The 17,319-nt window shown below is 34.7% G+C and overlaps 1 protein-coding gene across 1 annotated transcript in view; it reads right to left on the bottom strand.

The window, feature by feature from the left end:
- Positions 1-13,469, bottom strand: part of ATP8B4 (ATPase phospholipid transporting 8B4 (putative)) — a 246,299-nt gene extending 232,830 nt beyond the window's left edge. Inside the window, 1 exon segment of the mRNA XM_007455539.1 lies at positions 13,394-13,469. Within this exon segment, the coding sequence (XP_007455601.1) occupies positions 13,394-13,421 (28 nt within the window). The 5' untranslated portion in view covers positions 13,422-13,469.
- Between the last annotated feature and the right edge of the window lie 3,850 nt (positions 13,470-17,319).

Raw genomic sequence — 17,319 nt, 5'->3', positions numbered from 1 at the left:
CAACAAGTCCCTCTTACCAGGAAGTTTGCACAAGTCTCTTAGACAGCCTCATCCACCTGAAGCCAGACAGCAGAAGCAAGAAGAACTACAATCCTGAAGCCCACAGAAGGAAAACAACAATAACAGAAAGATAGACAAAATGAAAAGGCAGAGGACTATGTTCCAGATGAAGCAACAAGATAAAACCCCAGAAAAACAACTAAATGAAGTGGAGACAGGCAACCTTCCAGAAAAAGAATTCAGAACAATGATAGTGAAGATGATCCAGGACATCAGAAAAAGAATGGAGGCAATGATAGAGAAGATGCAAAAAATGTTTAACAAAGACCTAGAAGAATTAAAGAACAACAACAACAAAAAAAAAACAGATGAACAATACAATGACTGAAATGAAAAATACACTAGAAGGAATCAATAGCAGAATAACTGAGGCAGAAGAACGGATAAGTGACCTGGAAGACAGAATGGTGGAAATCACTACGTAAATCACTATGTGGAAGAGAAAAAGAAAAAAGGATGAAAAGAAATTAAGACAGCCTAAGAGACCTCTGGGACAACATTAAACACACCAACATTCACATTATAGGGGTCCCAGAAGGAGAAGAGAGAGAAAAAGGACCCGAGAAAATCTTTGAAGAGATTATAGTCGAAAACTTCCCTAACATGGGAAAGGAAATAGCCACCCAAGTCCAGGAAGCACAGCGAGTCCCAGGCAGGATAAGCGCAAGGAGAAACACACCAAGACACATATTAATCAAACTGACAAAAAACTAAAGACAAACAAAAATAATTAAAAGCAACAAGCGAAAAACAACAAACAACATACAAGGGAACTCCCATAAGGTTAACAGCTGATTTCTCAGCAGAAAATCTGCAAGCCATAAGGAAGTGGCATGATATATTTAAAGTGATGAAAGGGAAGGACCTACAGCCAAGAACACCCTACCCAGCAAGGATCTCATTCAGATTTGATGGAGAAATCAAAAGCTTTACAAACAAGCAAAAGCTAATAAAATTTAGCACCACCATACCAGCTCTACAACAATTGCTAAAGGAACTCTGTAAGTGGGAAACACAAGAGAAGAAAAGGACCTAAAAAAACAAACCCAAAACAATTAAGAAAATGGTAATAGGAACATACCTATCGATAATTACCTTAAATGTGAATGGATTAAATGCTCCAACCAAAAGACACAGACTGGCTGAATGGATACAAAAACAAGACCCATATATATGATGTCTACAACAGACTCACTTCAGACCTAGGGACACAAACAGCCTGAAAGTGAGGGGATGGAAGAAGGTATTCCATGCAAATGGAGATCACGAGAATGAGAGAGTAGTAATATTCATACCAGACAAAATACACTTTAAAATAAAGACTGTTACAAGAGACAAGGAAGGACACACATAAGGATCAAGGGAACAATCCAAGAAGAAAATATAACAATTGTAAATATATACTGACCCAACATAGGAGCACCTCAATACATAAGGCAACTGCTAATAGCTATAAAAACGGCAATCTACAGTAACACAATAATACTGGGGGATTTTAACACCTCACTTACACCAATGGACAGATCATCCAGACAGAAAATTAATAAGGAAACACAAGCTTTAAATGACACAACAGACCAGGTAGATTTAATTGATATTTATGGGACATTCCATCAGAAAACAGCAGATTACACTTTCTTTTCAAGTGCACACAGAACATTCTCCAGGATAGATACATCTTAGGTCACAAATCAAACCTCAGTAAATTTAAGAAAATTCAAATTGTATCAAGCATCTTTTCTGACCACAACACTATGAGATTTGAAATCAATTATGGGAAAAAAAACTTAAAAAATAGAAACACATGGAGGCTAAACAATACACTACAAAGTAACCAAGAGATCACTGAAGAAATCAAAGTGGAAATCAAAATATATCTAGAGACAAATGACAATGAAAACATGATGAGTCAAAACCTATGGGATGCAGCAACGGGCTCCCCTGGTGGCGCAGTGGTTGAGAGTCCACCTGCCAATGCAGGGGACACAGGTTCGTGCCCCGGTCCAGGAAGATCCCACATGCCGCGGAGCGGCTCGGCCTGTGAACCATGGCCGCTGAGCCTGTGTGTCCAGAGCCTGTGCTCTGCAACGGGAGGCGCCACAACAGTGAGAGGCCTGCGTATCGAAAAAAAAAAACAAAAAACCTATGGGATGCAGCAAAAGCACTTCTAAGAGGGAAGTTTATCACAACAAAATCCTACCTCAAGAAACAAGAAAAATCTCAAATAAACTATCTAACCTTACACCTAAAGTAATTAGAGAAAGAAGAACAAACAAAACCCAAAGTTAGTGTAAGGAAAGAAATCATAAAGATCAGAGCAGAAATGAATGAAATAGAAACAAAGAAAACAATACCAAAAATCAATAAAATTAAAAGCTGTTTCTTTAAGAAGATAAACAAACTTGAAAAACCTTTAGCCAGACTCATCAAGAAAAAGAGGGAGAGCACTCAAACCAATAAAATTAGAAATGAAAGAGGAGAAGTTACAATGGAAACTGCAGAAATAAAAAGCATCATAAGAGATTACTACAAGCAACTATATGCCAATAAAATGAACAACCTGAAGAAATGTACAAATTCTTAGAAAGGTATAACCTTCCAAGACTGAATGAGGAATAAATTGAAAATACGAACAGACTAATCACAAGTAATGAAATTGAAACTGTGATTAAAAATCTTCCAACAAACAAAAGTCCAGGACCAGATGGCTTCACAGGTGAACTCTATCAGACATTTAGAGAAGAGCTAACACCCATCCTTCTCAAACTCTTCTAAGAAATTGCAGAGGGAGGAACACTCCCAAACTCATTCTACAAGGCCACCATCACCCTGATACCAAAACCAGACAAAAATACTAGAAAAAAAGAAAACTACAGACCAATATCACTGATAAATATAGATGCAAAAATCCTCAGCAAAATACTATCAAACAGAATCCAACAACACATTAAGAGGATCATACACCATGATCAAGTGGGATTTATCCCAGGGATGCAAGGATTCTTCAACATATGCAAATCAATCAGTGTGATACACCAGTGTAAAAAATTGAAGAATAAAAACCATGTGATCATCTCAATAGATGGAAAACAAGCTTTTGACAAAATTCAACACCCATTTATGAAAAAAACTCTCCAGAGAGTGGGCATAGAGGGACCCTACCTCAACATAATAAAGACCATATATGACAAACTCACAGAAAACATTCTCAATGATGAAAAACTGAAAGAATTTCCTCTAAGATCAGGAAAAGGACAAGGATGCCCACTCTCACCACTGTTATTCAACATAGTTTTGAAAGTCCTAGCCACAGCAATCAGAGAAGAAAAATAAATAAAAGGATTACAAATTGGAAAAGAAGAAATAAAACTGTCACTGTTTGCAGATCACATGATACTATACAGAGAATCCTAAAGATGCTACCAGTAAACTAATAGAGCTAATCTATGAATTTGGTAAAGTTTCAGGATACAAAATTAATGCAGAGAAATCTCTTGTATTCCTATACACTAACAACGAAATATCAGAAACAGCAGTTAAGTAAACAATCCCATTCACCACTGCAACAAAAAGAATAAAATACCTAGGAATAAACCTACCTAAACCTACCTAAGTAGGTAAAATACCTGTACTCAGAAAACTATAAGACACTAATGAAAGAAATCAAAGATGACACAAACAGGTGGAGAGATACACTGTGTTCTTCGATTGGAAGAGTCAACATTGTGAAAATGACTATACTACCCAAAGCAATCTACAGATTCAATGCAATCCCCATCAAAATGGCATTTTTTCATAGAACTAGAGCAAAAAATCTTAAAATTTGTATGGAGTCACAAAAGATCCCAAATAGTCAAAGAAATCTTGAGAAGAAAAAGAACAAAAAACGGAGCTGGAGAAATCAGAATTCCTCGCTTCAGACTATACTACAAAGCTACAGTAATCAAGACAATATGGTACTGGCACAAAAACAGAAATATAAATTAACAGAAAAGGATAGAAAGCCCAGCGATAAACCCACCTATTGTCAACTAATCTATGACAAAGCAGGAAAGGATATACAGTGGAGAAAAGACAGTGTCTTCAATAATTGGTGCTGGGAAAACTGGACAGCCACATGTAAAAGAATAAAATTAAGACACTCCCTAACACCATACACAAAAATAAGCTCAAAATGGATTAAAGACCTAAATGTAAGGCCAGACACTATCAAACTCTTAGAGGAAAACATAGGAAGAACACTCTTTGACATAAATCACAGCAATATCTTTTTTGACCCACCTCCTAGAGAAATGGAAATAAAAACAAAAATAAACAAATGGGACCTAATGAAACTTAAAAGCTTTGCACAGCAAAGGAAACCATAAACAAGATGAAAAGACAACCCTCAGAATGGGAGAAAATATTTGCAAACAAAGCAACTGACAAAGGATTAATCTCCAAAATTTACAAGCAGCGCATGCAGCTCAATATCAAAAAAACAAACAACACAATCCAAAAATGGGCAAAAGACCTAAATAGACATTTCTTCAAAGAAGTCATACAGATGGCCAAGAGGCATAGAAAAGCTGCTCAACATCACTAATTATTAGAGAAATGCAAATCAAAATTACAATGAGGTATCACCTCACACTGGTTAGAATGGGCATCATCAGAAAATCTACAAACAATACATGCTGGAGAGGGTGTGGAGAAAAGGGAACCCTCTTGCACTGTTGGTAGGAATGTAAATTGATACAGCCACTACGGAGAACAGTATGGAGGTTCCTTAAAAAACTATAAATAGAATTACCATATGACCCAGCAATCCCACCACCAGGCATATACCCAGAGAAAACCATAATTCAAAAAGACACATGCACCCCAATGCTCATTGCAGCACTATTTACAATATCCAGGTCATGAAGTAACCTAAATGTCCATCAACAGACGAATGGATAAAGAAGATGTGGCACATATATACAATGGAATATTACTCAGCCATAAAAAGAAATGAAATTGAGCTATTTGTAGTGAAGTGAATGGACCTAGAGTCTGTCGTACAGAATGAAGTAAGCCAGAAAGAGAAAAACAAATACTGTATGCTAACATGTATATATGGAATCTAAAAAAAAAAAAAAAAAAATTTCTGAAGAACCTAGGGGCAGGACAGGAATAAAGACACAGATGTAGAGAATGGACTTGAGGACACAGGGAGGGGGAAGGGTAAGCTGGAACGAAGTGAGAGCGCGGCATGGACATATATACACTACCAAATGTAAATAGATAGCTAGTGGGAAGCAGCCGCACAGCACAAGGAGATCAGCTCGGTGCTTTGTGACCACCTAGAGGGGTGGCATAGGGAGGGTGGGAGGGAGACGCAAGAGGGAGGGGATATGGGGATATATGTATATGTATAGCTGATTGACTTTTTTATAAATCAGAAACTAACACACCATTGAAATCAATTATACTCCAATAAAGATGTTTTTAAAAAATGAAGAGTGGTACATATATACAATGGAATATTACTCAATCATAAAAAGGAACAAATTTGGGTCATTTGTAGAGACGTGGATGGACCTGCAGACTGTCATACAGAGTAAAGTAGGTCAGAAAGAGAAAAACAAATATTGTATATTAACAGATGTACGTGGAATCTAGAAAAATGGTACAGACAAACCGGTTTGCAAGGCAGAAATAGAGACACAGATGTAGAGAATAAATGTATGGACACCAAGGGGGAAAAGCAGAGGTGGGTGTGGGGGGCATGAATTGGGAGATTGAGATTGACATATATACACTAATATGTATAAAATAGATAACTAATGAGAACCTGCTGTGTATTACAGGTTACTCCACTTCACTGTACAGTAGAAACTAACACAACATTGTAAAACAACTATACCTCAATTTAAAAAGAAAAACTAATTTAAATAATGTGCTAGAGGAAAAACTGAATTATCTTTCTAGTGTCTCTATAGAAAATTATATAACAAAATACTGGTCATGAAAGAGGCAATCAAAAAATATGGGGCCAAAAATACAGGAAGAAAGGTATTATAAAAGTGTACAAGCAGTGAATTAATGAAGCTATTATGTTATTTTTTGGGGTTTTGTGAAATGTATGGTATGTTTCAGATTTTCAAATTTGTGATATATAGGGATTTATTTTCTCATGCTAAATGAACATGTCCTTTCATACCTAATTTTGTATTAGTTTAAAGCCTCAAAAAACTGGATCCAGCCATGATAACCACCCTCCCCCTTGCTCATTCAACTCCAGTCACAGTGGCCTCTATGTTGTTCCTTGGACACGCTAGGCCCACTCCCACCTCAAAGCGTTTGCACTTGCTGCTCCCTCCACCTACAATGCTTATCCTCCAGATAACTACATAGCTCCCCTCTCACTTCTTTCAAATCTTTGCTCAACTGTGTCTTTCTCAATTCAGCCTTCCCTGATTACCTTTTTAAAACTGCAGCACTTCCAATGTACAAGATGAATTACTTATTCATTTATATTGCTGACTGTCTTTCCCTCCCCCCACAAGAATGTAAGCTCCATACAGATGGAAGGGTCTTTTATTTTTTTAAATCTGTTTTGTCCACAGTTGTTTTTTTCTGTTTGGAACAGTGTCTGGCACATAACAGTTGTTCAGTAAGTATCTGTGAAATGGCTGGCTGGCTGACTGGATGAATGGATAAATGAATAAATAAATGAATGAATTACCAATCAAAGTTTAGATTATCATAAAACAACCAGCACTTGCCACAGTGAGACAAGATCATTCCAGCCAAAATCACTGAAATGTGATGTCTTAATTGGTTTATTCACCGCATGAAGGTAGATTTACAATTCATAGTAGGATTTTAATTTCTGAATTAGTAAAGGTATTTTTCTTTATAGAAAATACCACGTGTGGGATTATCTCATAAACTTTCAGATTTCATTCCACCAGCAAAAGAAAATCCAGATTTCAAAATTAAGCCAAGAAATAAAAAATTTTATTTTCCTTTAAATTAGGAAATTCTGTTCGAATGAATAGTGAAAGCAACATTAGTTGAGAAGTAGGTCCACCAGAGAACTGTAACTCAAGTAGCATTTAATAAAACTACCTAAAATAATAATGACAGTCACCATTCATTAAGTGCTTGCTATATGCCAGATACTGGCTCAAATACTAAATTAAAGGTGAGTTCTAAGGTGTGGGTCTGTGGAAGGAATATAAAAGCATTTTTTAATAATTATAATTATAATTCTTTGGGATTATAATTCTTGGGATGAAAATTTTCAATTAAGAAATTTTTTTACAAAACCGAAGTATGACAATTAATATTATACATTTGGGAATCCTAAATAATAAAGAAATGGAGAATTGGAGCAATGTATGTTCTAAGCACAATAAATATGTATGACATAGACTGCTATTCTGAGTTTTATTATTTTATTATTCACTGTAATGAGGTAGTTCAAGATAGATTTATATTTGTGTATGTGTCATAGCTAAAGTTTAAACTTATTCTAGCAGATATTACTCAGCAATAAAAAAGAGCAAAATATAATGCCATTTGCAGCAACATGGATTGACCTAGCAACTGTCATACTGAGTGAAGTAAGTCAGACACAGAAAGACAAATATAATATGATATCCCTTATATGTGGAATCTAAATAAAAAGTGTACAAATGAACTTATTTACAAAACCAAAGTAGAGTTGTGGACGTAGAAAACAAACTTATGGTTACGAGGGGATAAGGGGTTGGGGGGGGGAGGGATAAACTGGGAGATTGGGATTGATATATACTCACTAATATATATAAATTAGATAACTAATAAGAACCTGCTGTATAACACAGGGAACTCTACTCAATACTCTGTAATGACCTATATGGGAAAAGAATCTAAAAAAAAAAGAAAGAGTGGACATATGTATATATATAACTGATTCACTTTGTTGTACACCTGAAACTAATATAACATTGTAAATCAACTATACTCCAATAAAATTGTTTTTAAATTAGAAGAAAAAAAGAATATAATAATAATGGTTATATAATAATGAATCCAACCTGGCTTATATTTGTCTTTATACCCACACAATTGTAAAACATTATTTTTAAGATTTTTTGGAGGAAGGGGCCCATGAAGGCCCCATGAAAGATGTATGTGACCTTGGTCTGATTCTTCCCATCCCATACCCCATAAGCATGCTAAGGGCTTCACTGTGAAGTAATGGAAGTTGCTCCACAACCCTCACATTTTGGAATCAAGAACAGCTTTAGCTAGCTTAAAGAAAGCCTCAAATTATCTGCTTTTTTTGCTTCCCATATTACCAAAGTACCTAAAATCTGAATTAGGTAATTTACACATGAACAATGCTCTTCCTGATTGTTTTGTAGAAAAGCACATATACGCTTTAAAGTAATTGTCTCTGGACCTCCCATTTGAGCTTATGCAGAAAGGGTGAATTACAAATAACAAATAGAAAATAGATTGTAAGCATGTTTTAAATATTTGTGTCAATTAGAATTTTTCACATCTTGCAGAATGTGGGATTTACGTGAATATGGAGATAATAAATAACAAAGCATATATCTAGGAGAAAATTTTTGTTTTCCCACAACACTCATGGTTGGCTTGTTAAATTCTGACATACATCATCAATGTCCCAAGCTTCCTGATAATGTTGTAGAAGTTTATATAAATGTTAAGTGCACCTTTCTTAAATGTTGCAGATATTAAATAACTCATTGAGGTAAAATATCACTTCTGCATGATTTTTCCCCTGACAACCCCAGGCTGATTAGAAGTTCTTTAGTCTGTGCTTCTCTGGAAAATATACTAGTAGCAATGTTTAGTAAACTGTTATTAAGTTATCATTGTTACTGTAAACTTATTTATGTGAGGATACATGTGTTTTATTGAATCATAAAAAGCTACATGAAATCAAGAAAAGTTGGCACTACCTAGCATATCATAGGCACTCAAAAATATTTGCTGACTAACTGAATAAGTAAATTAATATTTTAGATTGAAAAAGGTCTCCAGTCTATAACCAGATCTATAGGAATTGATATAACCTAAAGATGCCTCATTCCCAATCACGATGATGTAAATGATGGTGACACCAATGTCAGTCCCTCAAGTCATTTGGCTATTCTAACAAGTCCAAGAGGAAGGAACTGACCTCAGCTTTCTCTGCCAATCAGCACCACAGTGGATACAGACCCAGCTATGTAGCCAAAACATTTAGCCTCATTACACAGCTATTTACAAATGAGCTATTTACAGCTCATTACAAATACCTATGACTGAATGTAAAATGAAATTCTATATGAGGAAGATCAGCAAGTTGCATTCCCCATCAAAACAGTTTCAAGTAACTAATTTATTAATTGTCCATTAAAAAAAACAAGTATTGGGCTTCCCTGGTGGCGCTATGGTTAAGAATCTCCCTGCCAATGCAGGGGACATGGGTTCGAGCCCTGGTCCAGGAAAATCCCACATGCCATGGAGCAACTAAGCCCATGCGCCACAACTACTGAGCCTGTGCTCTAGAGCCTGTGAGCCACAGCTACTGAGTCTGCATGCCACAGCTACTGAAGCCCATGTGCCTAGAGCCCATGCTAGCAACAAGAGAAGCCACCACAATGGAAGCCTGCACACCACAAAAAGAGTAGCCCCCACTCACCACAGCCATAGAAAGCCAGTGCACAGCAATGAAGACCCAATGCAGCCAAAAATAAATAAATAAATAAATAAAATTTATAAATATTTATATATAATCTATACAGTATTTGTATCCAAAATATTCAATCCAAATAGATTTAGGAGCTGGACTGGACTTTTCCAAAATTCAATATAATGAAAAACTATTCTAAATCTAAAAGAAAATAAAGGGATTAAAAGCCAAACACAATGTGTGAACATTGGTTAAATATTGTACCAAAAATAAAAACAAGCTCTGAGACATGAGACATGGGGACAATTGGGAAAACTGAAAAATGGAATGTATGTTACTTATTCATCAATGTTACATTTCTTAGGTGTGGTGATGATATTGTAGTTAAGTAGGAGAATGTCCTTGTTCTTAGGAGATCTGTACTGAAATATTTGGGGTGGAATAGGGAGGGTGGGAGGAAGATGCAAGAGGAAGGGGATATGGGAATATATGTACACATATAGCTGATTCACTTTGTTATAAAGCAGAAACTAACACACCATTGTAAAGCAATTATACCCCAATAAAGATGTTAAAAAAAAAAATATTTGGGGGTAAGAGTCATGATGTCTACAACTTACTTTCAAATATCCTAATGACAACAAAAAGTGTATGTGTGTGCATATGTGTGGGTGTGTGCTGGTGGCAGTGAGGGGGAGGAGAGGAGGCAAATGTGGCAAAATGGTAATAATTGTAGAATTTAGGTGAAAGGTATTTGGGTGTTTTAATTTTTTTGTGAAATCCAACATTTTCAAAATTAAAAGTTAGAGGAAAATGTAAAAAACAATAATGTAATAGAGAAAGGTTTAAAGACAGAAAAGGTATCTATGATTACAGTATTATGTTTTAAGAGCAGGTTCAAAGTAATGCACACCATAGTTCCATTTGGGAATATATGGATGAATCTACATTAATGTATTAATAGCGGTCACTGAATTGGAGCCCTCTAAATTGTGCAGCATGGCAGTCTGCAGTGTTTATCTCTGGATTGTCCAATTACAGTCACTTCTATTATCTGATTTTTATTTATAAAAAATTGCTTATTTTATACATATACATTCACATATATGTACAAATTATTTTAAAAGAGTGAGAATGAACTTATCAAAACCTTGCAACAATATATTCTGTTGGAAACTTGTCCCTGTCAAAACTGGTTAATCTATTGTTTACACTATTAAGATTATACCAGTGACTGGATATAAATAAATCATTTTATTTGAAAAAGAAAAAAATGATGACAATAATTCTAGACTCTTAAATTGGCACTGGGAATATGAAAGTATTTCCCCAGAGGGCATAACTAATGACCTATGGGTGCGAACTACATTGAGACAGATTTCAGCTCATTATGAGACTGAACGTTGCAATGAATGTGTCCAACAAGGGGACAGACTGAACCATGAAATAACTGCCTATCAAAATAACTTAACCACTGTCAGAGATGATTAGAAGGAGGGATAGGGTATTAGATATACTCTAATCCAGCCTTTGGTCTCTAACAAGTCCATAGTCAAAAATGAAGAAAATAGGGACTTCCCTGATGGTCCAGTGGTAAAGAATCCGCCTTCCAATGCAGGGGATGTGGGTTCGATCTCTGGTCAGGGAACTAAGATCCCACATGCCGTGAGGCAACTAAGCCCACTTGCCACAACTACTGAGCTTGCACGCCTCAACTAGAGAGCCCACATGTTGCCAGCTACAGAGGCCCTGCACTCTGGAGCCTGCATGCCATAACTACAGAAGAGAAAACCCGCACACCACAACTAGAGAGAAGGCTGAACACCTCAACGAAGAGCCCACACACTACAACAAAAGATCCCGCATGCCTCAATGAAGATCCCATGTGCCACAACTAAGACCCAATGCAGCCATAAAATAATTAATTAATTAATTAAAGTTTTAAAAGTAATAAAGAAAATAGCAGTAATAAACTGAATACATTTCCATTGAAGGAAAAACTACACAATACTCTATTGCTGACTAACAAGACATAAGACAAGATTAATACTCTCTGGTCAGGATGCTGTATTTTTAAAAATTGGAATACTATTAACACTGTTCAGCTAGACCAATTACTCAACCAAAAACAAAGTGTGTTACTTGCCATCATGAATCCAAATTATTTCTAAACATATGAACTTAGTCTTAAGTGTTGGTGTATTCATACAATGGAATACTGTTTTAAAAGAAAAAATGAAGAGGAACAAACTACTGATATATACAACCATATGGATATATGTCAAAAAAACCTTATGCTGAGTGAAAAGAAGCAAGACACAAGAATACATGCTGTATGATTTCATTTATATCGATTTCAAAAACAGGCAAAACCAATCTGATAGAAATCAGAAGATGGTTGTGTAGAACACAGGAAGAATGAATAAAAAGGGGCACAAGGGAACTTTCTCAGGTAATAGAAACGTTCTAAGTCTTGCTTTTTGGTGGTAATTACACATTTACATACAGCCTTTAAAGTTCATCAAATGGAACACTTAAGATCTGTGTGGTTTTTGTTTATAAATTACACCTCCGTGAAATTAAAATAAATATTAAAAAATCATATTTGCTTTGTGTCACCTAAAGAACTCAATACTTACCAAGTGATTTCTTTTTACTGCAGAACATTATTGCACCTGATTTTTTTCACCAGGCCTCAACAGCTGGCCTACATAAGAAAACAAGAAATGTACACAACATTAGTATTTGAGAAATGCTCATTAACCATAAATTGCCATCATTCAGCTTTCTTCCTAGTCAAATCTAGATGACTAGGAAGTCATTAACACAGTAAGGAATAATGGACTCCATTTATGAGACTTAAATCTAACAAGATAAGAATAATTCTATAACTCACAGACATAGAAAACAAACTTATGGTTACCAAAGGAGAAAGGGGGAATGGATAAATTAGGAGTTTGGGATTAAAATATACACACTACTATATATAAAATATATAACCAACAAGGACCTGCTGTATAGTACAGGAATTATATTCAATATCTTGTAATAACCTATAATGGAAATGAATCTAAAAAAGAATATATATATATATATATATATATATATATCTGAATCACTTTGCTGTACACCTGAAACTAACACACCATTTTAAATCAATTATATTTCAATAAAAAAAATTTTTAAGGAAACAAATAATTCTATACAAAAATTATCTATTTGTATTATGGCGGCTATATGGAACAATGTAAGGTAAGCACAAGTGTAACATTCAATTTGGAAACTACTGATATATACAACCATATGGATATATGTCAAAAAAACCTTATGCTGAGTGAAAAGAAGCAAGACACAAGAATACATGCTGTATGATTTCATTTATATCGATTTCAAAAACAGGCAAAACCAATCTGATAGAAATCAGAAGATGGTTGTGTAGAACACAGGAAGAATGAATAAAAAGGGGCACAAGGGAACTTTCTCAGGTAATAGAAACGTTCTAAGTCTTGCTTTTTGGTGGTAATTACACATTTACATACAGCCTTTAAAGTTCATCAAATGGAACACTTAAGATCTGTGTGGTTTTTGTTTATAAATTACACCTCCGTGAAATTAAAATAAATATTAAAAAATCATATTTGCTTTGTGTCACCTAAAGAACTCAATACTTACCAAGTGATTTCTTTTTACTGCAGAACATTATTGCACCTGATTTTTTTCACCAGGCCTCAACAGCTGGCCTACATAAGAAAACAAGAAATGTACACAACATTAGTATTTGAGAAATGCTCATTAACCATAAATTGCCATCATTCAGCTTTCTTCCTAGTCAAATCTAGATGACTAGGAAGTCATTAACACAGTAAGGAATAATGGACTCCATTTATGAGACTTAAATCTAACAAGATAAGAATAATTCTATAACTCACAGACATAGAAAACAAACTTATGGTTACCAAAGGAGAAAGGGGGAATGGATAAATTAGGAGTTTGGGATTAAAATATACACACTACTATATATAAAATATATAACCAACAAGGACCTGCTGTATAGTACAGGAATTATATTCAATATCTTGTAATAACCTATAATGGAAATGAATCTAAAAAAGAATATATATATATATATATATATATATATATCTGAATCACTTTGCTGTACACCTGAAACTAACACACCATTTTAAATCAATTATATTTCAATAAAAAAAATTTTTAAGGAAACAAATAATTCTATACAAAAATTATCTATTTGTATTATGGCGGCTATATGGAACAATGTAAGGTAAGCACAAGTGTAACATTCAATTTGGCATTAAAATGGAGCCAAATTTTCTAATATATCCAAAACCCTGTGAATCAGAATATCTCAGAGGTGACACTCCATTACCTGCCTTTTATTCAAGTACCAAAAGTAATTCCTTCCCAAAACAGTCACCCAAGTCCAGGAAGTGCAGAGTCCCATACAGAATTAATTGAAGAAGGAACACAGCCAAGACACATAGTAATCAAATTGACAAAAACTGAAGACAAGGAGAAAATATCCAAGGCAACAAAGGAAAAGCAACAAATAACATACAAGGGAATTCCCATGAGACTATCAGCTGATTTTTCAGCAGAAACTCTACAGGCCAGAAGGAAGTGGCATGATACATTTAAAGTGATGAAAGAGAAAAACCTACAACAAAGAATACTCTACCCAGCATGTCTCTCATTCAGAATTGATGGAGAAATCAAAAGCTTTACAGACAAACAAAAGCTAGAAGAATTCAGCACCACCGAACGAGCATTACAACAAATGGTAAAGGAACTCTTTCAATAGAAGAGGCAACAACTAGAAACAGGAAAATTACAAAATGGTAAAGCCCACCAGTACAGGCGAACATACAGTAAGGGTAGGAAATCATCTACACACAAATACGATATCAAAACAGTAATTGTGAGAGGAGGAGAGTAAAAATGCAGAATATTTGAGATGCATTTGAAATTAAGAGACCAGCAACTTAAAACAATCATGTATACATATCGACTGCTATATCAAAACCACATGGTAACCACAGATGAAAAATCTATAATAGATATACACACAAAAAAGAAAAAGAATCCAAACACAACAATATAATCATAAATCACAGAGAGGGGAACAAAAGAGAAAAGGAATAAAAAGGACCTACAAAAACGAATCCAAAATATTTTTTTAAATGGCAATAAGAACATACATATCAATAATTAACTGTCAATGGATTAAATGCTCAAACCAAAAGAAATAGACTGGCTGAATGAATACAAAAATAAGACCCATATATATGTTGTCTATAAGAGACCCACTTCAGATCTAGAGACACAAACAGACTGAAAGTGAGGGGATGGAAAAAGGTATTCCAGGCAAATGGAAATCAAAAGAAAGCTGGAGTAGCAATACTCATATCAGACAAAATAGAGTTTAAAATAAAAACTGTTACAATAGACAAATGATACTACATAATGATCAAGGGCTCAATTGAAGAAATAACAATTATAAATATATATGCACTCAATAGAGAAACACCTCAATATATAAGGCAAATGTTAACAGACATAAAGGAGAAATCAACAGCAATACAATACAGGGGGACTTTAGCACTCCACTTATATCAATGGACAGATCATAGAGACAGGAAATCAATAAGGAAACTCAGGCCTTAAATGACACATGGACTTAATTGACATTTATAGAGTGCTCCATCCAAAAGCAGAAGAATACACCTTTTTTTCAAGTGTTCATGGAACATTCTCCAGAACAGATCGCATGCTGGGCCACAGAGGAAGTCTTGGTAAACTTAAGAAAACTGAAATCATAACAAGCATCTTTTCCAACCACGACACTATGAGATTAGAAATCAATTACAAGAAAAAAATGCAAAAACACAAACACATAGAGGCTAAACAGTATGCTATGAAACAACTGATGGATCACTGAAGAAATCAAAGAGGAAATAAAAGAATACCTAGAGACAAATGAAAATGAAAACACAACAATCCAAAACCTATGGGATGTGGAAAAGCAGTTCTTAGATGGAAGTTTATAGTGATACAAGCTTACTTCAGGAAACAAGAAAAATCTCAAACAAACAACTTAACCTTACACCTAAAGCAACTAGAGAAAGAAGAACACATAAAACCCAAAGTTAGCAGAAGGAAAGAAATCATAAAGATCAGAGCAGAAATAAATGAAATAGAGACAAAGAAAAAAATATCAAAGACCAATAAATTAAGAGTTGAAAAGATAAACAAAATTGATAACACTTTAGCCAGAGTCATCAAGAAAAAAAGGGAGAGGGCCCAAATCAATAAAATCAAAAATGAAAAGGAGAAATTACAACTGACACCACAGAAATTCAAAGGATCATAAGAGACTACTACAAGTAACTATACACCAATGAAAAGGACAACCTAGAAGAAATGGGCAAATTCTTACAATCTCCCAAGACTGAACCAGTAAGAAATAGAAAATATGACTAGACCAATTGTATGTATTGAATTGAAATTGAAATTGAATCTGTGATTAAAAACTCCCAACAAACAAAAGTCATGGAATGGATGGCTTCACACGTGAATTCTATCAAACATTTAGAGAAGAGCTAACACCTAACGTTCTGAAACTATTTCAAAAAATTGCAGAGGAAGGAATACTCCCAAATTCATTCTATGTGGCCACCATCACCCTGATACCAAAACCAGACAAAGATACCATCAAAAAGAGAAAATTACAGGTCAATATCACTGATGAACATAGACATAAAAATCCTTAACAAATACCAGCAAACCAAACCCAGTAATACATTAAAAGGATCATACACCATGATCAAGAGGGATTTATCCCAAGGATGCAAGGACTTTTTAATATCTGCAAATCAATCAGTGTGAAGTACCACATTAACAAATTGAAGAATAAAAACCATATTACCTAAATAGATGCAGAAAAAGTTTTTGACAAAATTCAACACCTATTTCTGATAAAAACCCTCCAGAATGTGGGCACAGAGGGAACCTACCTCAATATAATAAAGACCATATACCACAAACCTACAGCTAACATCATACTCAATGGTGAAAAAATGAAAGCATTTCCTCTAAGATCAAGAAAAAGACAAGGATGTCCACTCTCATCACTTTTATTCAACATAGTTTTGAAAGTCCTAGCCATAGCAATCAGAGAAGAAAAATAAATAAAAGGAATACAAATTGGAAAAGTAGTAAAACTGTCACTGTTTGCAGATGACATGATACTATACATTGAAAATCCTAAAGATGCTACCAGAAAACTACTAGAGCTCATCAATGAATTCAGTAAAGTTGCAGGAAAAAAAATTAATACACAGAAATCTGGTGCAATCCTATACACTAATAATGAAAGATCAGAAAGAAAAATTAAGAAAACAATCCCATTTACCATTGCATCAAAAAGTATAAAATACTTAGGAATAAACCTACCTAACAAGGCAAAAGACCTGCACTCCAAAAACTATAAGATGCTGATGAAAGAAATCGAAGGAGACATACACAGCTAGAAAGATATACCATGTTCTTGGATTGGAAGAATCAATACTGTCAAAATG

Source organism: Lipotes vexillifer, unplaced genomic scaffold (genome assembly GCF_000442215.2).
Source record: "Lipotes vexillifer unplaced genomic scaffold, Lipotes_vexillifer_v1.1 scaffold24, whole genome shotgun sequence".
NCBI lineage: Eukaryota > Metazoa > Chordata > Mammalia > Artiodactyla > Lipotidae > Lipotes > Lipotes vexillifer.
Note: the sequence above shows the minus strand (reverse complement) of the source record. Positions and strands in the feature narration are given on the sequence as shown.